This window comes from Pan troglodytes, chromosome 7, assembly GCF_028858775.2.
Source record: "Pan troglodytes isolate AG18354 chromosome 7, NHGRI_mPanTro3-v2.0_pri, whole genome shotgun sequence".
NCBI classification, from domain to species: Eukaryota; Metazoa; Chordata; class Mammalia; order Primates; family Hominidae; genus Pan; species Pan troglodytes.
In genome coordinates this window covers 93,165,561-93,191,133 of record NC_072405.2, presented here as the reverse complement: position 1 = coordinate 93,191,133, position 25,573 = coordinate 93,165,561, and the positions used below count along the sequence as shown (strand labels likewise).

Genomic DNA, 25,573 nt, shown 5'->3' with positions numbered 1-25,573 from the left:
TCACTGAGGCTGGAGTGCAGTGGCATGATCACAGCTCACTGTAGCCCGCTACCTCAATTTCCTGGGCTCAGGTGATTCTCCCACCTCAGCTTCCTGAATAGCTAAGATCACAGGTGCATGCCACCAAGCCCAGCTAATTTTTGTATTTTTTGCAGAGATGGGGTTTTGCCATGTTGCCCAAGCAGGTCTGAAACTGCTGGGCTCAAGCGATCAGCTTGTCTCGGCCTCTCAAAGTGCTGAGATTATAGGTGTGAGCCACTGCGCCCGGCCCGTGAATAGTTTTATTTTTTTTTTAATATATATATTTATTTATTATACTTTAAGTTCTAGGGTACATGTGCACGTATACACCCTGAATAGAGTTTTTAAAACAAATATAGTAGCCATCTCTATATAGCATTCTGCAATTGATGAACTACTTTGTATAATCTGTATAACATAAAATATGGTAGGAAAATTGGATGTTTAAAATATAGGAATGAGTTGAACGTTTTGTTAGTGGAAAAAGCTAGAATGATGAATAGTTTCAAAGGTTGTTAAGAAAAATTCCAAGATTTACATATTCAAATATTTTTGTATGCTTATTGCAGCGAATATTTAAAGTAGCTGAAGCACTAACTTTTGATTTGTATCTTCGAGAGTGGAAGTTTTGTTAACCTATCAAGTTAAGAAATTATGATAACAATATCTTCTTTAGACACTGAGGCAAAAGCTAAAAATTATCTTCTTTTTTCTCAGTCCAAATGGTAATAGAATTACATAATGGTGCATTGCTGAAAGTGCTATTTATTACCTGCAGCATTCTTTGGATGTTTTCTACAAGACTTTTCATGACTTAGAAATCTCCATAAGGTTCATGTGCTTCTTTAGGGGTTCTGCGATAGACTACTTTGTCAAAAATGATTATCCATACTCACTTCACCCCAGGCTGTCTGTCAATCTGTCCTTGCTAGATGCTCAGATACTCCATCTAATTTGAAGCTGGAGGCATATGCAGAAGAATAATACTTACCAAAGTGAAATAGGATGGATGCTTGGTAAAACTAATGTATTTGTTAGGGACAACATCAACTAGGGATACCACAATTCTGTCTTTGTCTTAACAAGTTTTTAGTGTTGTTGTTGAATAATATATATTTGAAGATCGTCCTGAGCCTCTGAGTAATCTTGGTACTCCGTATTTTTCACTTAACTCTTCCATGATGCTTTCTTTTTCTTCATCATTTCTAGTGGCGATTAGACATGTTTGAATGGAGGGATCTTACGGAGAAAAATCACACCTCTAAAAGGCAGTGTATTAAAGATGTGAAGAGACAGAAGGCTTTGTAACAAACTGGTGATGTAAGTGGGTAAGCTATGGTCATGAATACATTAAAATTGCCCTGAAACGCACTTACTGAGTTTTATTTTCTGAACAATTGGAAAAGATACATTCTTATTATAAATTATGAGTTACTGTCAAAATAACTCAAAGCATTGTTTTAATATAGTTTATCCTAAGACCATTAGAACAATTCTGAAAAGTAATGGAGTTTATTTTGGTATGATTACCCCACAACAGTAATTCTTAACTGGAGTGATTTTGCCTCCCAGGAGACATTTGGTAACATGCAGACAATTTTTGGCTGTCACTATTTGGAAGGGGTACTACAGGTATCTTGCAGGTAGAAGTCAGGGATGCGGCCGGGCGCGGTGGCTGACGCCTGTAATCCCAGCACTTTGGGAGGCCGAGGTGGGCGGATCACGAGGCCAGGAGATCAAGACCGTCCTGGCTAACACGGTGAAACACCCGTCTGTACTAAAAATACAAAAAATAAAATAAAATAAAATAAAATAAAATAAAATAAAAAAATTAGCCGGGCGTGGTGGCAGGAGCCTGTAGTCCCAGCTACTCAGGAGGCTGAGGCAGGAGAATGGCGTGAACCCGGGAGGCGGAGCTTGCAGTGAGACGAGACAGCGCCACTGCACTCCAGCCTGGGCGACAGAGCGAGACTCCGTCTCAAAAAAAAAAAAAAAAAAAAAAAAAGGCAGGGATGCTACTAACATCCTACCATGCACAGGACAGGCTCCGCAAACAAAGCAAAATCAATGAGAGTAACTTTTTACTCTCAAAAGTATTATTGTTTGGATGACAGAGTTTATGATCACTCTGATGAAATGGAATAAATTTCTGGAAAGAGAAATAGTAAAAATAATTAGGGTCAGAAAATGTGAGCCAACAATCTTGCACCACCATTTGTGTGATATAGACTAAGTTCATTTCTCTGTGCTTTGGCTCCTAGCCAGCAGAATGGGCATAAATACTAATCTTATTTCTTGGCATTGTTGTGAAAATCAAAGAAGATAATATGTGCATGAAAGAACTTTGACAATGATGAAGTGCCATGCAAATATCCAGCTATTAATAAGAGAAAACTATGAAAGGATGACATTTTAAGGAATGTGTAGGAAGTTTTTCATGAGTAGAAATCTTTCTTCAAACCAATATATCCTTCACTCTAACCTTTGAATAAAGTATATATGTGTTAATATTTCATGCTTATTAAAGATTGGATTATATTTATAAAAAACTGAAATCAGGCCTATGAAACAGTTACCTTTGGAATGTCTGTTGAAGAATTTCAAGATTAAATATCTGGTCTCCTTAGCAAGCTGATCATAATCACTTTGCCTTCGCTTAGCAGCAACCCCAAGTATATCGTCTTGCTTTCTGGGGAACTTGTAATTGCCACTTCTCCTTCCTTCCTCTCCCTGTTCTCTTCTTATTTCTCCTCCTCCTGCTTCTTTGTCTTCTTCCTGTGGTGCTCTTTTCCATGTGAGGGACCCCTTTAGCCAAGTCCATCCATTCCTCCAACTAACCATCTATCCAATCATTCATCCAGTACATCCTCACTGAGCATTTGCCATGGAAGTGTTAGCATTTTGTTAGATGCTAAGAAGATGAGTAAAAACATATATATTCCATGCCCTAAGAAACTTATAGCTTAGAGGGAGAAGGGACAGATATCAATTACAAAATAATAAATATAAAAATACAATTGAAAAGAAGATACTTGCTAGAAAGTGTAGTAAAACACTCCAGCTAGCTTTGAGGGACACAAGTAGGTTTCACTAAAGTACTGAAATTTCATTTGAGATCTGAAGAATGATTAGCCAGGCAAAAGGGATTAAGTGGGGAAGTAGGGTGAGGCAGTGCAGAGTTCATAGGAAGAACTTTCTGAGCAGTCAAGATAGCATGTGCACAGGCCCTGTTGGGCGATAGAACACAAGTTGTTCAAAGAACTGAAAGAAGTGAATGTAGTTGTAGCTCAAAGCAAGGCTGATGGGGCTATGATGTGAGTCTGCAGGTGACAAAGAAACAAATGAGGTAGAAACTTGTAGCCCACAGCAAAGGTTTCATTCTTTTTTCTGAGAACAATGAGAAATCCCTGAAAGTTTTAAAAGACAGTGACATGATTAGATTTGCATTTTGAAAAGATCACTCTGGATGCAAAACAGTTGGGGATAAAAAGACGTTTGAAATCCATTGCTCTCAGCACATGCTTGACGGGAATTGTTACAAGCATTTGAACGTTCTCTTCTTTGTTCTTATATCTCTCTCAAACATCTTCCTCTCTACTAAGACAATTCCATTACTTCCTTCAGGATCTAGTTAAGTATATTCACCATATTTACTTTAAAATTTACCATCCCTATTCATCATGTTCCCACTTTGAATTCTTTCTGCATTTGCAAGACACTTACAATGTGATACAATTAATTTAATTCTCTGCTTTATATATTCTTTTCCTAAAGCACACTTTGCTTCTTAAGGACAGGGGCCTGCATATGGGTTTCAGAACAAAAATGATTGCTCTAGATAAATTATTTTTCAGTGTTTGGTTCCTCCTACTATCCACAGCTGGCTTCTCAAGTTCATAAATTGTATCTTTTACAAGCATTGTAACAGTAAAATAATCCAAATATAAAGAAAGACATTGCAAATGTTTATTTATAGCATGTTTGTAATCAAGCCAATGTAATCAGTAGATACATAAAATTGGCACTGTCTAGTCTTAGTCTCTAACCTCTGCATAACATTTTGTGTAAAAGGACACTTCGTATGTGACTACTCATAAAAATTGTCTCTATTAAGCATTTAAAATGTTTTTATCTCGCATATAATGTGTTTGAGGAAAAAAGTTCTAATGACTACACTTAGATTGAAAAAATGCAATAAATATTTCCAATATTAACAAACTTAGAATTCAAACTCAATTAAATATTAAGAGGATATGTTAAATTTCACCTGCTTATATTTAAATTGTATTAAAATCAATTAAATAACCAAATATAGATGTACAGTTTTATGAGGATTTTTACATTATAGGAATTGTGATAAAAAAATTCTGAATAATGAATAATTTCATAGATAGATTCTGACATTTTAGGAATCCCTAAGTAATATGAGTCAAAATGCAATCTTTTTTGTTTTTCCACAGAGGATTTAGCAGTCTTCTATTATATATCAAAGACAGAAGCTAAGAATAAACATGGATACCCTCTATCATGGTGCAAAAGATGTGCCAAACAACTGGAAATGTATAAGAAAGTAAATTAAATTATGGCCAAGTTATCTATAGTCTTCATAAAACTTTAAGACCTCACATTAGGGTGCTTAATTTTTCCTGGTACTACTGATGTGTAATTTTTAATCTCTAAATCATATATAAACATTTTAAACATGCAGTAAATAAAAGATTGTTCCTTTTCAGAAAATGATATACAAATATGCATTATTTGAGATCAAATAAGATAATATAGGTAAAGTACTAATCCAGTGCATGATCTAATCAATATTAATTTCCTTCTCACTCTTAAGAGAAAGGAGAATGCTTAGATAGGTCGTGGTACCTGACACTAATAATAACTTCATATAATAATGGCCTATTATTTCATCCATAAAAATGCACTTCATATTAAGAACTGGCTGGGGTTTGTTGGGGGGCAGATTAGAAAGAGTTTACTTGGGAATCAAAAAACTCAAGAAGCAAGTGATTAATATACTTGAACCTAAGTTTTGCTCAAATCATCAAAAACAAAGGTATAATACTTGAAGCTAGAAATGTATATACATCCTACAAACTGAGGGTCTTCTTCAGGACCTGATGGAGGAACTAACTTCTATAGGGAACAATTGGAAGACATGCCTTTGCCTGAGTTTCTAGCAACATAGGTAAAAAACAAACAAACAAAAAAACCGCTGGGTATATTCAAGCACTTGACCTGAAAAGCAAAGTTGTTAGATAAATTTTAACGTACTTGCTTTGTATGAAGTCATTCAGCTTGGACAGAGGTAGTGAAAGACGAGATTTGAACTAAAGAAATAAAGTCTAAGACTTGGTTTCAGGCACAAAGTGTGATTATAGATGATTAGGATATATGCTCTAAAGATTTACCTGAGGACAAAACTAAGAGAGGATCTAAGAGGAATGACTGAGAATGAGAAATGGTATCTTAGAAGAGGTACAATTTAACTTTGTGTCTCTGAAAGCAAAGCAATTTGGCGTCATCATTTTTTTCCTTGGGTTTGTGCAGGTAAGGCACTACATTTTTAGTGTGGTATTTATCTTTGCCCATTGCATTCTTCTCAAAAAGATAGCAATCAACTGAGTAGTGATAGGAAACAGAACTCCAGAAAATTAGCTGTAGCTCATTAAAAAGTGAATCAGGCTTTTAATTGATCTTAAACTGATAATTAATTTTTCAAACAACAAAAATAATTAAATGCATTTCCTCAAGTATTTGTTAGTTTCATAACAATCAGGATACAGACAGTAAATAGAGCTTGCCCTGAAATCTGCTGGGATATGGCCCTGAATTAAGACTTTCAACTTAAAAAGGAAAACAAAAATGTCAGAAAATTCCCATATCAAAGTAAGCAAGCAAAATGGAGACATTAAGGAAAACAAAAAGACAAGTGGAAAATATACCAATGTCTTTTGGAAAGCACTTCCTTTCTTTCCTTTCTTTAAAATATAGAAAGTTGGATGGGACCAATGTAAATAAAAACTATATTCCTATCTGATAGTGATTTGTTTGTAGTTAAATATCAGGCACTTACCCAAAACATCTTTTGTTTTTTTCCCTCAAGACTATTCCCTCTGACTTCTTCTACATTTTAATGAATTCATACTTTCCCAAATAGTTTTAATTGTGTTATATCATTTGATAATATTCACAATATTCTTAACACTCTCCTAGCTTGATTTCTCTATACTTTTAACTTGCTTCTTTTGTATGCTTCTTCAGCTTTATATTTGTGGTCATGACACATGTAAGATTATAAATTGAACTATGTAATCCAGATTCTGATAGGTGCTATGAAAAAAATTAACACAGAGTAATAGAATAGACAGTGAAAGAAGGAGGAAGATGACTATTCTATTTTAGATAGGCTGGTCAGTAAAAGCCTCTCATTGGAGGTAAATTTTTAGCACAGCACACTCAATAAAGAAAGGAGCAAATAATTAGCAAAGACCTGTCGTCTGAGCAGAGGGAATAGCAAATACAAAGCCTCTGAAGTAGGAACAATCTTGGAATGTTTGAGGCATTATCAAGGCAGCCAGCATTACTAGAGTGGTTCAAGAAGGGAGAGAGAATAAGGAGATAGAATTGAAGATGTGGCAGTATAGGGCATTGTAGGTATGGTATAGAATGTGAATCTTATTCTGTATGAGAAAGGCATTAGAGGTTTAAAAGCAGGTTAAGAACATAATCTGATCAATGTTTTTAAAAGACACTCTGGCAAGAGTAAAAAGAAGTGGACGAACTAGGGAGTTATTTCAGTGCCCCTGAGATACAACCATGGGCTGTATGAGATGGCCTTCAGCACACATTTAAAAGGAGATTGGGTTTGGACTATATTTGCAATATATTGACAAGCGAACTTGATGATGGGGGAAGTTAAGAATCAAAGTTTTTTTTTTTTTTAAACTGGATAAATTGGGGGTTCCCTTTATTGTGATGAGGAAATTTGGGAGTGGAGAAGGTTGAGGGTATGGAAAATCATGGGTTTTGTTCTGGGCATATGAAGCTGAAATGCCTTTTGAGTATCCATGAGAAGATGCTGTACAATGAGTTTGACATATTAATCTAGACAGAACAAGAAACATAAATTGAGGAATCATTAATATATTAACCATATTTTTTCCTAAGGTAGAAAAACATCTAAATAATTATCTAATTTTGATTTTTATCTACACATTAATTATAAAATATTTTTCCAAGTCTTTTTATTTCAGACTGCATTGTTTTCCTTTCTTTGAAAAAAACTATATTATTTCTTGAACATTAGACAGAAATCTGATTATTATGCATGATTATACAGGTATAATACACAAAATCCTTAACCAGATTTTTAAAATGTGAATTATATTCCTTTCCCCATTCTAAAAATTTACTTTCTTTTGCTATATTCTACCCCTTCTCCTCCAAAACATAGGAAACGAGGAAAATGCATTAGGCTCAGATCAAATGCTATAAGTATGACAAGCGAAGTTATTTTTTTGCATAGGATAGTGTTTCCTGGAAGACAGATGCTATCTCAAGTCAAATAAAGTTAAACCTGATGCATATTTATTATTTGCCTGGCTGTGTTAGGATGGGTGGAGGTAATAAGTATTGCAAAGTAGCCTTGATCTCAAATTTATAAATTTGTACAGAAAATAAGATACCTATATACAAAACAATATGAGGATGAAAAAAATATAAATAATAAATATAAAATCACTCTAATTGGTTAAAGAAGAGGTAGAAACAAAAGTGGTGTTGGGTTTTGTGAAATAAAACAATTTCCAGATATATGAACAATAACGTGAGATCAATGTCTGAGCATGACTTACCAAGTGGTTGGCCGGCGATGACTCTGGCATTTTCTCCAGCCACTGCAGCTCTTGCATGTCGCTCACTCATGTACTGTACAAATGCATAACCTTTGTGAACGGAACATCCAACTATTTTTCCATACTTTGAAAAAATGGCTTCAATGTCAACTTTCTTGACAATTGCCGTATTTAGATTGCCGATGAAAACACGGGAGTTGATGGACTTGGGGTCATTCTTATTGGTGACGTTGCTGGTCTGTGTTTTGCCAGTCATGATTGGCTCTCCTTGCTTTAATCCTTAAACAAACAAACAAACAAACAAACAAAACAAATAATCAAAAGGTAAATCATTAGATTGAATGGGTATCACTGGCTTTTTAACAGTTTTTCAATATTACACTCAGGAAACCTCCAATCCCTAAGTATTAATGATTTTCTTGAGAATAAAATTAATATATTTAGTAATATAAAAGGTAAGCATTGCATTGCTAAATACAGTAGAAAAAACATAATCACTTAACATACAGTTATAAAGATTCTTGATTTGTTAATGACTGAATATTTTGCAGTTGTTTTTATATTTAAGTCTAACTATTTTGCAAAAGAAAGTTTGAGGAAAATCTGCCTTATTCTATCAACAGCAACCAAAAATCCAACATGGCTAAGGTCTGATGATAGATGTAATACAGAAATGTAACCTCCATCTTCTGTTTGAGTACATGCATTTTTATTTCTATATTTCTGTAATAGGTAGACATACTGTCTATTTCAACATCAGAACCCTTCTGTCAGAAACTAACAATTTGTTCCATTTAAGGCTGTGGAAAAGGAAAAATGGTATTAGAAATTCAATTCAAAAATTTAACATAAGAAAACCACAATTTTCAAAATAAGCGACTTAGCCAGAATACTATATATGCTATTTATTTGAACCAATAGTACATGTCAGCTTCATAAAAACACAAAACAAAACAAAACATAAGAGCCAGTGTTCATCAATGATCAGCAAATTAGTAGATTAGGTAACTGTTGAAATTTTATTCTTAACTTCACTTTCTAATTCACTTAACTAAAGGCTCCTATGTTGCCTAATGATTGCTAGTATTTTTAAAAATCATTTTGTGAGCTTGGTAGAATATTTGTGTTTAATTAAATTAAACAAAACTTTTATTTCTAAGTATTCCAGCACATACAGATTCATTCTTAAGGCTTTGAAAATTCCTTCCTTCCTTCCCTTCTTTCCTTCCTTTCTTCCCTCCTTCCTTCCACAACATTTGCTAACAACCTATTTTTTGTCATGCATCATTTACAGTACCTATTAATTTATAGACACCATTAAGGCTAAACTAAAATTTCAACAAGGTAACAGTCCCTGACATTGATGATCATTGTTGAACATTAGCTAATTGATACTGTTTGTCAGTGACAACTATATTTTTATATGAAGGCTCTCTTAAAATATTACAGCTACAAAAATAAGTGCATCTGATTTTTAAGAATCATTTAAAATGATATTTCTAAATTAAGCATTAAGGCGGTGGAAGTCTTTAAGGCATGTAAATTGGATATGCTTGAAAATGTACTTATTATGCATTTAAAACAGATACTCCTGAAATCAAGAGCAACCAAGTAGCATAAAATGTTTCAAATTAAGTTGTTTAATATTACATCTGGGATTTTTAAAGCTTACTTCATATTGGACAGCCAACATTATAAATATCTCCTTATAATGAAGATCAGTTTAATAAACAATACATTCAGTTATTTACATAAAAATTAAGAGTAAAACACCATTAGAAACAAAGATTATAACACTGCCTTGTATTGATTCAGATTAGCTACCTTTAAGTGGTTCCTTTATGAATTATTCAAAGTAGAGTTGAAGAAAGAAAAGTTGATATATATTTTTTTATCTTGCAATTTGAGATATTGTATATCTCAAGACAAATGCTCTGAGAATTAATAAAACAAGAAAAATCAAGATAGGTAACTTAGAGTCAGTTTCCTTTCTTACCATTCCAAGCCAACACCAGTAATACAATCCACAGAAAGCATACTACTTTGTTTGTGATCTCATGTGACATATATTTTTAGAAACATCATAGAGTTATTTTCAAGGGTAAACAATTCTTATAGTTGACATTTTATTTCCTGGACAGATATACATTGGTTAAAATGCAAACACAAGAATTGCTAGATTAGATCAGACCTGTGGTTTACAGAGCCCGGTGGTCTGCCATTGATAACCCTTGGTCAAATTTAATTCGAGGGTACAGCTGTACTCTGAATCCTCACTGTGAATGTCAACATGCTATCTTGGACTCTGCTCTGTTCTTTCATTCTGTGTAGATGACACTCATACCTGTACCTCCAAACTGACAACTGTGTAATTCTAATTAATAACTCTTACTTACCTTAAAATCTATACATATCTATATATCTAATTTTTTTCACAACCACCGACTTGTCAGTTTCTATCAGTGTTTATAAGAGTAAGTTTTGTTGTAGTATTGTATTCTGTCATTTCAACATTCTCTAAAAGTTAGGCCTCAATTCATAGTTTAATATCTTTTCTATTACATAAACTTTTACATCAGTTGAAGAAAGACTTCCACTTTCAGCCACGATGGAGTAACAGTGACTAAATTAACCCTCCTGACTCAAAGAAATAGAAAACCAAGGAAATATAGATGAAGCAACTGTTTTTAAGACATTAAACTACAGGCAGTACAGAGCCATTACATCTGAGAAAGAAGAGACAAGGAAAGTAAAACATAGGACAGCCAAGCTTTCTGCCTGGAGAACATATTTCAGGTCTAGAGCAGTGTCCGTGGAGTGGGGAAGATATTGCAAACTGAGACAGTGACCCTACTGAGTTGAGGAGATACAGATCAGAGTTCAGAGCATCTGGGGCAGTTGGAATTTGTGTGACAGGTTTCTTGAGACAGAGAGCTATGCAGACAAAGAACTCTAGAAATCTGCTTTAAAGTCCTTTGAACCTATGCTGATTTCTAAGTCATGTATGCAAACGGTATAATTTCACGAGGCTGGGCAAGAAGTTATTGCAAACTTGTGAACTGAATGATTCCAAGAACTGCAGAAGGCCAAGAATCATTCAAGTTCCTACCAGCAGCAGTGGAGAGTCCAAATTGACTACCTGGAGAATTAAATTTAGGCATCAGAAGGGTGAGCCTTAGTAATGGAGATTAAAGATTCCAATAGGTAAAGGTATTCTGTGACCACCCTAGCAAAAGTTGAAAACAAGGCTTAAGATGATCCAGCTAAACCAGAAACAACCCAAATGTCTGTCAAAGAAAAGTATAACACTTCTTTAAAAACAATAATTGGGCCAGGTGTGGTAGTTCACACCTGTAATCCCTGCACTTTGGGAGGCTGAGGTGCGCAGATGGCTTGAGGTCAGGAGTTTGAGACTAGCCTGGCCAACATGGTGAAACCCCATCTCCACTAAAAATACAAAAAAATTAGCCAGGTGTGGTGGTGCACACCTGTAAATCCCAGCTACTCGGAAGGCTGAGGCAGAAGAATTGCTTGAAGTTGGGAGTCAGAGGTTGCAGTGAGCAGAAAGTGCCCCATTGCATTCTAGTGACAAAGTGAGGCTCCATTTCAAAAAAAAGAAAAAGAAAAAAGAAAAGAGAAAACAGAACTCATTCAATCACATAAAATACACTATTTTCACCATCATGCAAAAACTCCTACAGATCTTAAGAATTAAAATATGACCCATGACCAGAAGAGACATTAAAGATGTTAAAAAATGAATCAAATGGGACTTTTAAAGATAAAAACTGTAATATCTAAAACTTTTTTTTAAATCACTGAATGGTGATGAAACTGCAGAAGAACGAATTTGTGAATTTGAAGTTGTAGAAGTAGAGAATATGTAAAATGTAGTATAGGGATAAAACATTGAAAAAATATACAGAGCCTCAGTGAGTTAATATTTAACTCTGTCAAGCCGTTAAACATATATAAATCTGGAGTCCCCAAGGAGCTAGTAGAAAAATATTCAAGAAAATTAATGGCCAAAATATTCCAAATTTGATAAAAATGATAATCCCACAGATCTAAGAATCTCAATGAACCTCAAGCAGAATAAATATGTATATAACCACACCAGACACATCATAATAAAATTACTGAAAACAAGTGATAAAAAGAAAAAATAGAGAGCTGTCAGGCATTGGAAAAAATATCTATATTTTGACACAAAAATGGTGTATAACAGTCAAAGAAATGTTACAACTAAAAAACAAATGACAAGGGAAAATGAATTTTTCAGTGCAAACAAACTGTCTGTTTTTAATTTAGAAGTTTGGATGGAGCTCATGTAAAGTGTCTATCTATGAAAACTCCTGTAAAATAAAAGATAAACTGTAAACTACTGTTGCTGTTGTTCCAAAGAATTTTCTATGATGGTGGAAACATTTGATATCTATACTATCCAAAAAGTTAGTCAATAACCACATGTGACTTTCGAACCCTTCAAATCTGGCTAGTATGATTAAGACACTGTATTTTTAATTTTACTTAGTTAAAATTGAGGCCGTATTTTAATGAATTGCTCTACCCCAAAAGGCTAACAGGGATCTTGCCTTCTAGACATATAGGATAAAAGTAAATCAGAAATACATCTAGCTATTTATGTTTCATTCAAACCTAGAGAACGGCTGTTTTTGGTCCTGAAAACTTAGGAAAGATACAATAGTGTAGCTGTATTTCAGAAGAATAAAAAGTTCAAGTATCTGTCATATGATAACTAATTTAAAAGATTAAGGGTTCATTCCGGAAATATCAGACTGAGGTGGTAAATGCTCTGTAAAATTATAAAGAAATGTGATCAGAATAAATAAAGCCTTTTAATTTCTATTTGAGAGAGATTTTTACCTTTGGATCCATATATGATACATTTATTATAAATTAAAGGTGCTCAAAAATGTGCTTTAGATAAAATATTTTTTTGGAGCAGACAAAATCACCAGCTAGTAAACTCTACCATTCTGCTGATTTAGTGGTCTTGAATTTCCATCTAAATGATAGAGTCACTAAGACACTTATATTGTATAAAAAATAAAAAACAGTGTAAAAGTGTTCCTATTTCTCCACATCCTCTCCAGCACCTGTTGTTTCCTAACTTTTTAATGATTGCCATTCTAACTGGTGTGAGATGGTATCTCATTGTGGCTTTGATTTGCATTTCTCTGATGGCCAGTGATGATGAGCATTTTTTCATGTGTTTTTTGGCTGCATAAATGTCTTCTTTTGAGAAGTGTCTGTTCATGTCCTTCGCCCACTTTTTGATGGGGTTCTTTGTTTTTTTCTTGCAAATCTGTTTGAGTTCATTGTAGATTCTGGATATTAGCCCTTTGTCAGATGAATAGGTTGCAAAAATTTTCTCCCATTTTGTAGGTTGCCTGTTCACTCTGGAACACTTTTACACTGTTGGTGGGACTGTAAACTAGTTCAACCATTGTGGAAGTCAGTGTGGCAATTCCTCAGGGATCTAGAACTAGAAATACCATTTGACCCAGCCATCCCATTACTGGGTATATACCCAAAGAACTCTAAATCATGCTGCTATAAAGACACATGCACATGTATGTTTATTGCGGCATTATTCACAATAGCAAAGACTTGGAACCAACCTGAATGTCCAACAATGATAGACTGGATTAAGAAAATGTGGCACATATACACCATGGAATACTATGCAGCCGTAAAAAATGATGAGTTCATGTCCTTTGTAGGGACACGGATGAAATTGGAAAGCATCATTCTCAGTAAACTATCACAAGAACAAAAAACCAAACACTGCATATTCTCACTCACAGGTGGGAATTGAACAATGAGATCACATGGACACAGGAAGGGGAATATTACACTCTGGGGACCGTGGTGGGGTGGGGGGAGGGGGGAGGGATAGCATTGGGAGATATACCTAATGCTAGATGATGAGTTAGTGGGTGCAGCGCACCAGCATGTCACATGTATACATATGTAACTAATCTGCACAATGTGCACGTGTACCCTAAAACTTAAAGTATAATAAAAATAAATAAAAAAATAAAAAACAACAACAGAAATAACAAAAAACACCCAGGTGATATGGATTGTCCTTGTGTCCCCACCCAAATCCCACCTTGAATTGTAATAATCTGTATGTATTATGGGAGGGACCCAGTGGGAGGTAATTGAATCATGGGAGTGGGTTTTTTTTTCCCCATGCTGTTCTCATGAATAAGTCTCATGAGTGTGAATAAGTCTCATGAGAGCTGATGGTTTTATAAAGGGAAGTTTCACTGCACATGCCCTCTTGCCTGCTGCCATATGTCATGCCTTTGCTCTTCATTCACCTTCCGCCATGATTGTGAGGCCTCCCCAGCCATGTGGAACTGCGAGTCCATTAAACCCCTTTCCTTTATCAATTCCAGTCTCAGGTATGTCTTTATTAGCAGCACGAGAATGGACTAATACAGTAAATTGGTACTGGGAGTGGGGTGCTGCTGTAAAGATACCCAAAATGTGGAAGCAACTTTGGCTTCTTGCCTGCCACCATGTAAGATGTGCCTTTGCTCCTCATTAGCCTTCTGTCATGATTGTGAGGCCCCTCTGTTTATGTGGAACTGTGTATACATGGAAATTCTTTCTTTTATAAATTAACCAGTCTCGGGTATGTCTTTATTAGCAGCATGAGAATGGAATAATACATCAAGTATTCATGAGAGTCCACCAGCAATATTAATATATACACTATTCAAAAACCCAGGAAAGGATGAAAGAGAGGCAAAAATGACTAAGAAAGAATGGATCATACACTAAAAGTTATAATCTGCTGAAGTCTAGAGCTATTACTCAAGTGAGTACTATAAGATAAACCATGGAAAATGCTGCAATAAATACAAACTAAAGTTGTCACTTTTGAAAGAGAAAGTGATCATATCCAGTTGAAAAATATCAGAGAAAATCTCTTAAAGTGAGTGATATTTGAATTAAATAATATTATAAAAATTTTCCTTTCTATCATTTTGTGTATAAAGCATTAAAGATACAAAATATTTTATTAAGAACCTGCTGAAAATAGAGGTCACATGATAAATTTCACAGTAAACTGATTAATATAAGAGATTTTATAAATAAAAATAGCTTAAAATACCACTAAATGGAATCTAGAAATATTTTAAAAATTAGGCAAATGATAGTATTTCCTTCAACAGCTCATCAAAATTTAATAAAATTATTGTAAGCAACATAAAAATGAAATTACTGTAGAATAATGGGAATGCATTAATTTTTGTTAGAGCAAATAATGTTAGCTAAGATACCTTAATAGGAGAGACTAGGTTTGAATAGAACAATTAGGTACTAAGAAAGAGGTGTTTTCATCTGGAGATTGATATTAAGTAATTGGAAAGCAAAAATAAATATATAATTGTAGATAATGTTACAACTATAGTTATAAAAAGTTAATAATTTCTTATTGGTTATTTTAACTACAAAATTGGAAATCAATGGGTATTGGTAAGTCAATATTTAAAACTTAGTTGAGAATTTGGAATATTAATAAACTTCCATGTTAAACAATTATTTGTTAAATATAAATTAAATGACTGACATTTTGTAAACAAAGAGTAATAATAAGTGGTAAACTATCTCTTGGGGAACATTTAATGAAGTGCTGAAGATCCAAATGTAATTTGGCAGAGGGTTATATTCTGTAAGGAACCATCACCTTGGTTCATAAGGGGGTTAAACACATTCATGCAGATGAAACAACACAACTGGCTGGGTCAGGCCAAAAATAGAGAATACATAACCAATGGAACAAATAACCAGTGGAACTCCTTTCTATGTTGATGTATTAGTCTGTTCAGATTACCATTTTAAAAAATGCCATACTGAGTAGCTTAAATAACAGAAATTTATTTCTCACAGTTCCTGAGGTTGGGAAGTCCCAGATCAAGCTGATGGCCAATTTGGGTTCTGGTGACAGCTCTCTTTCTGACTTGCAGATAACTGCCTTATCACTGTGTCTGACATGTAAGAGAGAAAGAGCTCTGGCCTCTCTTCCACTTCTTATAAGGGCACAATTCCTATTATGGGATCTTCACGCTCATGACCTCATCTAAACCAAATTATCTACCAAAGGCCCCACCTTCAAATATCATCACATTAGGGGTTAGGGCTTCAATATATGAATTTTGAGGAGACATATTTCAGTCCACAGCAGTTCATATTATCCAACAGTAAGAACACACTTTTCGTTTTGAAGCTTTGGGGAAATGGAATAAGCTCCCTCTGAGCCATAAGAGGCAATGTGATTGTTGCTATATTTATTCTGTGAGGGCTCATGTAAACCAGTGGCCCCCAACCTGTTTGGCACCAGGGACTGATTTCATGGAAGACAATTTTTCCATAGGATGCAGGTGGTGGGACAAGGGTGAGAGATGGTGAGGTGGTTTCAGGATGAAACCATTCCACCTCAGATCAAGCATTAGTTAGATTCTCGTAAGGAGCACGCAACATAGATCCCTCACATGCATAGTTCACAATAGGGTTCACACCCCTATGAGGATCTAATGCTACTGTTGATCTGACAGGAGGCAGAGTTCAGGCAGTAATGGTGCCTCACCGGCCACTCACCTCCTGCTCTGCAGCCCTGTTCTTAACAGGTGACAGACCGATACCTGTCTGGAGCCCAGGGATTAGGGACCCCTATCTAAAGAATGTCTATGTATCCAATCACTAAGATCACATAAAATATTCCGATGAAATTTTTACAAAGAAGAAAAGTTAAATATCAATTTTAAAAACAAAAGAGACTTAAAGAAGTAAGATCATATGGTGGTATCACTAAGAAGTATTCATTTCAAGAGGTTCTCCTAAAGTACATTCATATTCTCTCCATATTCTCTGGAATGTGACCAAACTGATATAATTCTAGGAAATGTAGCACATGTGATAATCTGAAAAGCATTTTTCCTCTGCAAAACAAAGCTTAAATCACACATATTGTCTAAATACACTGACCGCAATTATGCTTCCATAACTTTCCACTCATCAAGATGACTAGTAAGAAGATAGTTTTGAGTTATATAGAAAAGTCAAATGAACAATAATTAGACTTTTTGTTTTACTGCGGGAAATAGATCAGTCAAGGTCAGTACCCACTTGTGATATAAGGATCTTGAGAAATGAAGCAATTAATAAACAAGCTTCCTTTAGTGATTGGTGATGTTGTGATTGGTGCTATGTCTACACTATCAGGGTTTGTGCACCAAGCACAGATGCAACCCTGTGTCACTGATTGCTATTTGAATCATATTTGGCAGAGGGCCGAGGACCATGGGACTCCATTACATTGTTTGGTGACTGGTCAGCAACATCCTGTAAAAATAAAAACCCATTTGGAAAGATCCCTTACTGGGCTGAGACTGGGAAGTTAGACTAAAGTGGAGAAGAAGAAATCAGTGACACTTTAATTCTTTATTCATATCATCCCCTTATTTTAGTGCCTGTTGTAGACATTGCTAAAAGGGGTTCCATTTAGGAGATTTCTCATTTTAAAAGAAGGTCTAGAAGCCATTAAAACTATCTCAAAAATAATTCTGAAATGCTTAGTTTCTATTTAATAAGCACAAAACACTTAAGGTATATCTGCCATTGGTCTAAGTGATTATGAAATACTCATTCACTTACAGCAGTGAGGGAAGGGTTTCACTTCTTTTGTTACCTCTGGGATCTGGAGTATTTTCAAATAGTGTTCTAAGTTACTTAGAGAAGATACCAATCACTACAGAACCCAAGGAGTCTACACTGAGGGACTTATTTACTGCCAAACCTATTTATGTCATGTTGAGAATAGCTACAAACTGCTAAGACTTTGTGATTTATATGATTCATATTAAGAGAGAGGATGGCCGTTTAAAGAGTATCCTGAGAATGCCCAGAAACTGTTATCATTTTTCTTAAATTATAAGATCCGCAACTCTACAAACTCCAGCTAAATTTCCCTAAAATATGTAAAATAGAGTATATGACATATAACTGTATATTCAACTTCTTCTGTTACTTAATAATAAATGGTATGACAGTTCACATTAATGAACTTGAACAAAGCAAATCTGGAAAGTCAAGGCAAAAGCATCATTATATTCATTTATAATTGATGTAGTATATGAAGACAGCAATGTAGAAAGAATAAGAAGACTGTTCTTGTATATTCACTGGAATCAAACTCTGCTGTATCCCTCTTATTCCTCCACTGAATAAAACACCTTTCTCCATTTTAAAACTCTCTGTCACAAAGAGCTAAATTGCAGGAGGTAAACGTTGTCATGCCCACAGGAGAAATTCACTCAGTCCTAGTTAACAGGTCCATTCTATTCTTGTCCTCTTTGTTCAAACTGTCAATCACGACAGTTCCCTCAGGAGTTAAGATCACTAAGTGATTTCATGTAGGCTACTATACTGGCCACAGAGATGCACAACTTTCAGTCATTACTGATGCAGCTTTGGAAGACTGGCCCTAAAGTGAAAGGTCTTAAATCCCATAATCAATCCCCTGAAATTTCTTGAATTCTTCTAAGATAAAAATAAACGTGCTACAATAGATGAAATGGTGAATTTCTTCCTACAAACTTGAATGTTTGGAGTTGCATTAGGCAGCAAACAAAAATGATACAGTGAAAATGCCTACTGTATGTCTAGATAAGATAGAGTTCCTTTTTACACATTCCTTAAGTTCAACTGCTATGACTGTAGACGCAATGTCATAAATGATAGCATCTAGCAATGCATTATTGCAAATACTGACTTAGAATGTAATTTCTCATTGGTAAAATAAATCTTATTCCTATTGATGCAATAGTCTATGATGATATCCATGAGTGAGTTTCCACTTCTCCCTTCCCCTTAGCTATAGAAAGCAGAATTTCCCTAAAACTTTGGAAAATTCTAAGAAATGTAGAAATTAAAAATTATGGATGCTTTTTCTCTAATAAAAGCTAGTGTTTAAGCTTAGTCAAGGTTAAAGTTTGTTAAGATCTTACTCCAGAAATAATAGTAAGGAGATGGTTGACTATAGGTATAACTATACCACCACGTCTTAGTTCACTAGACATTTGTTGTCTCCACTTAGGCCTTAGACTTTGCACTAGATTTTAATGTTAGCATAAATAGTATAACATAGAAGATTTTCAAACTTCGGAGAATAAGTCTACCTTAGTTTTTTAGAATGCTTAACCATTAGAGTTATGCCAACAAGGATTCCAGGCTCAGCACTACTTCTTTTTAGCTGAGTAACTTTTGGCAGTTATTTAGGCTCTCTGATCTTGAGATTTCCATCTTTATTTTAAAAATGGTGATAGAAACTATGGATATGATTTTTAAGAAATTTAAATGAGATGCACTAAGGTACTAAGCACAGTATTTTGCATATAAGAGGTAATTTTAAAATATTAGCTTAGTTATTATTCAGAATACATGGATAAGTTAGAAATTCATGCCCTAGACTATTTTTCTTCAGTGGAAATGTTTTCAGGTACATTGAGTTTATCCAAGGATGTTTTACATCTCCCTTTTGAATACTTCCACATTCTCAGGCAATTTTCCAGCAATCTGATAACTTCTCTGAAGCTGAATTTGGACTTTGATTACTAGTGCTTTACATAAGTTCCTTCCCAGATGCATTTGCTGGGTCCTTTGGATATATGACACAGCCTCTAGTATTTTATCTGATATAATTTTAATGTTGAAGTAAGCACGTTGGTCTCAACAGTTTCTTGTGGATCAACATTGCTGGAGAGTGTTTTAATTCACAAATGACATATAACAGCCTTGGTTGATATTTACCTTGTACTCAGGAGCAGTTGTGATTCTACAGGTATCTTTCCTTCAGTATTATGACCTAGCCTTTGTGTATCACCAGCATATACATAATCAAGTTATGTATGATGTTATATAAGCTTTGGTGTTTGTTTTGGCCCATATATATACTCTCAGGAATGACTTCCATATTTTATGCATATTCTCTTTGACTCCTTGATTTTGCAAGCAAATCCTGTGATAGCTTGCATTGGGGCCAGAATGACTGCATGGATCTATGATTCAACTGGAGTGTATATTTTATGCACTCAGGTAACAGTGTTTGGCCAGTTATCTTTTTGAGAATTTATGTCAGAAATTTCTTCTACAAATTTGATACCATTACAATACAAATAATGAGACAGTCTGTAGGGTTAATACTCAGGAGAGGTCAGATTCCAGAGAATGGCCAATTCTATGCAGGCTGTTTTATTTTTGCAGAAATATTCAATGTATGTCTTATTAACTTCAATGCTGATGAGATAGAAAGTAGTATTCAAACGGTAAATTACACTCACACACTGATATGGCTGGCTTTTAATTTACAAATATCAGTATTAAACTAAGAAGATAGAATACCTATATCAGCTCTAGACCTCTCAGCAGAATATGAAACCTGAATCCCCAGCTGAAGAGAGATCCACCCTGAACAGAGACAGATACCCTCTTGCATTGGGATATCTTAATGCGGACTTGATAACCAGGGATGTTCACCCCAGCAAAGTGGAGAAAGGTGTGAAGTCTCCTGCTTACATTTAAGTTCATTTATCCTTTCTTCATATTAAAAATACAACTTTGCTTGGTTTGTTGATATCAATTTTGGTCCAATAGAGTTGTCACCAAAGAGTTTCAAAATGAACTTCATATATAAATTATTCTTACAGTACTATATTATTATTTAAAATGCTTCAAACTGTAGTGCTTAAATATATTATACAGCTCTAAAAACGAGCCACAAAGTAGCTTCTTCAGACTAGGGTTTCATTTATGAAATTTAAATATATGGATTTGGCTTTTAGTTAAGGAAATATTATACAGAAAAAAGTAAAATACTTCTGGTGTATATCTCTCCACTTATGCATATTAGGTATATTATTTTTCTTATTAAGTGCATGGATAAAATATATTATAAACTCTGTGTGTATATGTCATACACATTTTAACCCTGTGATATAATTTAGCTCATGGTTTTGAACATATTAGATATTAATTATTGCTGAGTTCATTAAATGTGTTTACAACCATCTAAAATGTAAGACTGGAAACCCAGATGTCTACTATTATTTTTAGTTCTTATTGATATTGCCAATTTGAATTAACTATATCCCCACCCACCTCTCCCACTCTCAGCCCCGCCCCACACCGCCCCCCACCCTGCCGCCGACCACCACAAACCAGGCAAATAGCATCTGGAATACATTCTTTTTATCATTTGAGATAATCTTATAGCAACAGCATTCACTGGTAAATCCATTGCCTTTAATAATCACACGATGAATTTTGTTGAGAGTCAAAATTCCGAACAGGAGCAATCACAGATTCTACCAGAGGAGAAATCTTTCTGGTAGGTTAACATTTGTAAAAGGATCTGTCATACCTCTTGGGCTGGAAAAATATTTTTTTCTTTTCCCTGTTGTGTCAACTGAAAATTTATTCCATTTTTAGACAGAGTATATTAATAATTTTTTTGTACTATACATGCAAAGATGGTAATCACTGTCCTTTCTGGCATGACCAACAATCTAAATCAAATAGAAGAGACTATGTAAATTAAATGGATTGAAAGACACCATCTAGAAGATATTATCACATTTCTGGAAAGAGCAGGAGCACAATTTTGAGAATCAGAGATTCAGAGATATGTAAAAAATAGTTTTGACTACTGTTGTTAATGGTGTTATTTTAAGCCTTTTCACAAATTTTAGGAACCACATTGAAAGGAATATATGCTGTGGTACTGAATTAAGGGATATGTAATTCGTATTTCAAATGAATCTCATTTTAAGACAGTATATATAACATTCCTCCACACAAAAACATGCTAGTGCCCACTATATACAATATAATTAATTACACAGGAAAATAGAGCTTTTTAAAAAATTAGACAGGGAGTGATTCCCTTCATGCATAAAGAAAAAGCCTGTATTTTACTAAAGTATATTTAGAAATAATCACTGTCACTATGTAGCTATTTTTTTAGTTGAACACTGTGAAGTTTATTTGGTAAAATAAAGTGGAATATTGCTTAGGGTCATAAACATAAACGGTAATGACTTTAACTTTGCAGAGATTTATACAGAAAAACACAATTATTGCAACTACATAAGTAGATTTTATAGGCTTGAGAGACCAGAAGCCAAACTGATTTTTAAAAGAGTGCTGATACTCTCTAACCTACTGCATAGTCAGCAGGCATTATTTGTAGTGTTATCTGATTATCTCTAAGGTTCTATAAAACACTTTACCTATAACAGCCACTTCTAGGGAACCAACTGCTAGAACTATAAGGGCTCTCTAGAGGACTTTCTCATCTTTAATAATACTAGCACCTGCAAAAACCTATTACTGGGGTGGCCCACACCTACAAGCAACAATCCACATACAACACAAAGTCTACTCACAATTCGGGCTAAGGGCACATAATGACTATTCTTAGATTGAGACTAAACTGATGCTGCTATATGTGTCTCTTCAAAATTTGTATGTTGGAATTTAGACCCACATGTGGTAGTATTAACAGGTGTGTCCTTTAGGAGGTGATTAATGAGGCAGAGCTCTCATGAATGGAATTAGTGACCTTGTAATATAGTTGGAAGGAACAAACTAGACCCTTTTGCTTCTCTCTCTTTTTCACTGTGTGAGTACACAACTTTCAAGGTGCCATCCTGAAAGCAAAGACTGGGCCCTCACCAGACACTGAACTTGCTGGTTCCTTAATCATGGACTTTCCAGACTCTAAAACTGTGAGAAACAAACTTCTATCATTTATATATTACTCTATCTCAAATACTTTGTTATACCAGCATAGATAGACGGCCAGTTACCTATTGTTAAATTTTAAACACATTGGAGACAAAACAAAATGTAAGATTCAAAACATCTTAACACATTCATGGTTTTCATGACTCTTCAATGACAACAGATTACTGTGTTATTACTTTTAGAAGTAGCAGTACACTTTCTTACTTTGTAAAGCTAAAGTGAGTCAGAAGATCTAGGTGTCACAACATTGGTATTCCTTTCTTTTCTTTCTTTCTTTTCTTTCTTTCTTTCTTTCTTTCTTTCTTTCTTTCTTTCTTTCTTTCTTTCTTTCTTTCTTTTTTTAGATGGAATCTCACTGTCAACCAGGCTGGAGTGCAGTGGTGTGATTTCGGCTCACTGCAACCTCCGCCTCCAGGTTCAAGTGATTCTCCTGCCTCAGCCTCCCAAGGAGCTGCAATTACAGGCACACACCACCATGCCCGGCTAATTTTTAATTTTTAATAGAGACAAGGTTTCACCATGTTGGCCAGGCTGGTCTCGAACTCCTGACCTCAAGTGATCCACCTGCCTCGGCCTCCCAAAGTGCTGGGATTACAGGCATGAAACACAGCACCTGGTCCTATTGGCATTTCTTATCTTCAAAGGAGTTTATTTATAGGTACCAATTTCATTCATGTTGTTTCTTCTATATTTTGTATCTTAAGAGTCAATGTTACCTACCTATTATAGTGATTAACAATAGGAAAGAATTATAGAATATGCATATAATTAAAAAAAACTAAATGTTTATTTAAATATAACAAGATAATAAAAGTTACAAATGTTTATTAAATGTCAGAAACAAAGTCCATTCCAATGGATTTAAACCTTGGAGTCCTTAATCAAAGTGTAAATTTTTACTTGAGATTACATGTTTATCTCTCATAATTGAATGTGCTTACCAGAGGTTAATACTTCAATTGTGTTATGGCTTTTTCTTAAATAATTTTTGTCTCTAATATTTTTAAAAATTAAAAAAATAAGAACAAGAATCTTAACCAAATCTGACAAATAGCTACAAAAATTGCTAACACTTTGCTGGACATAAAAATCAACTCACAAAAAATCAATAATAACAAACTAGCTAAAAAATAAATCAAAGAAAGCAATAGCATTTATTTATAATAGCTACAAAAAATATTTGGGAATAAATTTAACCAAGCAGGTAAAAGAGTTCTACAAGGAAAAACATCTACTGATGAAAGAAATTGAAGAAAACACACACAAAAAAATGGAAGACACTTCATGCTCATTGAATGAAAAGTTAATTTTTAAATGATTATACCACCCAAAGCAATCTACAGATACAATATAATTTCTATCAAAATACCAATGACTTTTTTCACAGAAATGGAATACTAAAATTTATATGGAACCAAAAGAAGACCCTGGATAGCCAAAGCAATCCCGAGAAAAAGGAACAAAGTTGGAAACATCACAGACCTGACTTCGGAATATATTCCAAGCCTATGATAACCAAAACAGCATGGTATTGGTATAAAAACACACATATAGACCAATGGAACAATATTGATAACCCAGAAATAAATCAGCACATTTATAGCCAATTGATTTTCAACAAAGGTGACAGAACATACATTGGAGAAAGTACACCCTCTTCAACAAATGGTGCTGGGAAAATTGGATAACCATATGCAGAAGTATGAAACTAGACCCCTGTCTATTATCATACACAAAAATAAACCAAAATGGATTAAATAAATATATGTAAAACTGAAACTATGAAACCACTTAAAGAAAACATAAAGGAATCACTCCTGGACATTGGTCAAGGCAAATATTTTATGGCTAAGACCTCAAAAGTACAGGCAACAAAAACAAAACTAGACAAATGGGACTATATTAAACTAAAACGCTTCTGCACAGTAAAGGAAACAATTAACAGAGTGGGGAAACAATCTGTTGAATGGGATAAAATCTGACAAGGGACCAGTATCCAGAATATACAAGGAATTTAAACAACTTAATAGCAAAAAGAAAACAATCACATTAAAAGGGAAAGGATCTGAATAGATATTTATCAAAAGAAAACCAAAAAATGGCCAGTAGGTGTATGAAAAATATTCAACATCATTAACAAGAAAATGCAAATCATAATCATAATGAGATATAAACTTACCTAGTTAGAATGGCCATTATCAAAAAGATAACAACAATAACAACAAAAAAAAATAGATGCTGATGAAGATGTGTAGAAAAGGGAACTCTTATACACTATTGGGGGGAATATAAATCATTATATCCATCATGGAAAATAGTACAGAGATTTCTCAAGAAACTAAAAATAGAATGACCATATGATCCAGCGATCTCACTAGTAGGTATTTATAGAAGGAAAAGGAATTCAGCATATCAAAGGGGAACCTGTATCCCCACGTTTACTGTGGTACTATTCACAATAGCAAAGTTATGGAATCAACCTAAGTGTCTAGCCAAGAGATGAATGGATAAAGGAAATGTGGTGTACGTACCAATGGAATACTATCCAGCCATAAAAAGGATGACATCTTGCATTTGCGCAGCATGGATGGAGCTAGAGGTCATTATGTTAAGTGAAATAAACCAGGCCTAGAAGGACAAATATTGGATGTTCTCACTCATACATGAGAGCTAAGGGAGGTAGAGAGTAGAATGATACTTACCAGGGACTAGGAAGGGCATGTGTGGGTATGGGGAGAGGTGAGATGAAGAGAGGTAGTTCACTGGATACAAGCATACAGTTAGATAGAAGGAAATTCTAATTATTGATAGCACAGTAGAATGACTATTATAAACAATAACGTATT

General features: G+C 34.5%; 1 protein-coding gene across 31 annotated transcripts in view; it reads right to left on the bottom strand.

The window, feature by feature from the left end:
• Nucleotides 1–25,573, bottom strand: part of RALYL (RALY RNA binding protein like) — a 730,553-nt gene that overhangs the window by 382,146 nt on the left and 322,834 nt on the right. For all 31 annotated transcript variants that reach the window (XM_054656850.2, XM_063817226.1, XM_016959617.4 and 28 more), the window contains one exon: nt 7,884–8,162. In XM_054656850.2, the coding sequence (XP_054512825.1) occupies nt 7,884–8,162 (279 nt within the window). Of the gene's footprint in view, nt 1–7,883; nt 8,163–25,573 lie in introns of those variants that run through there.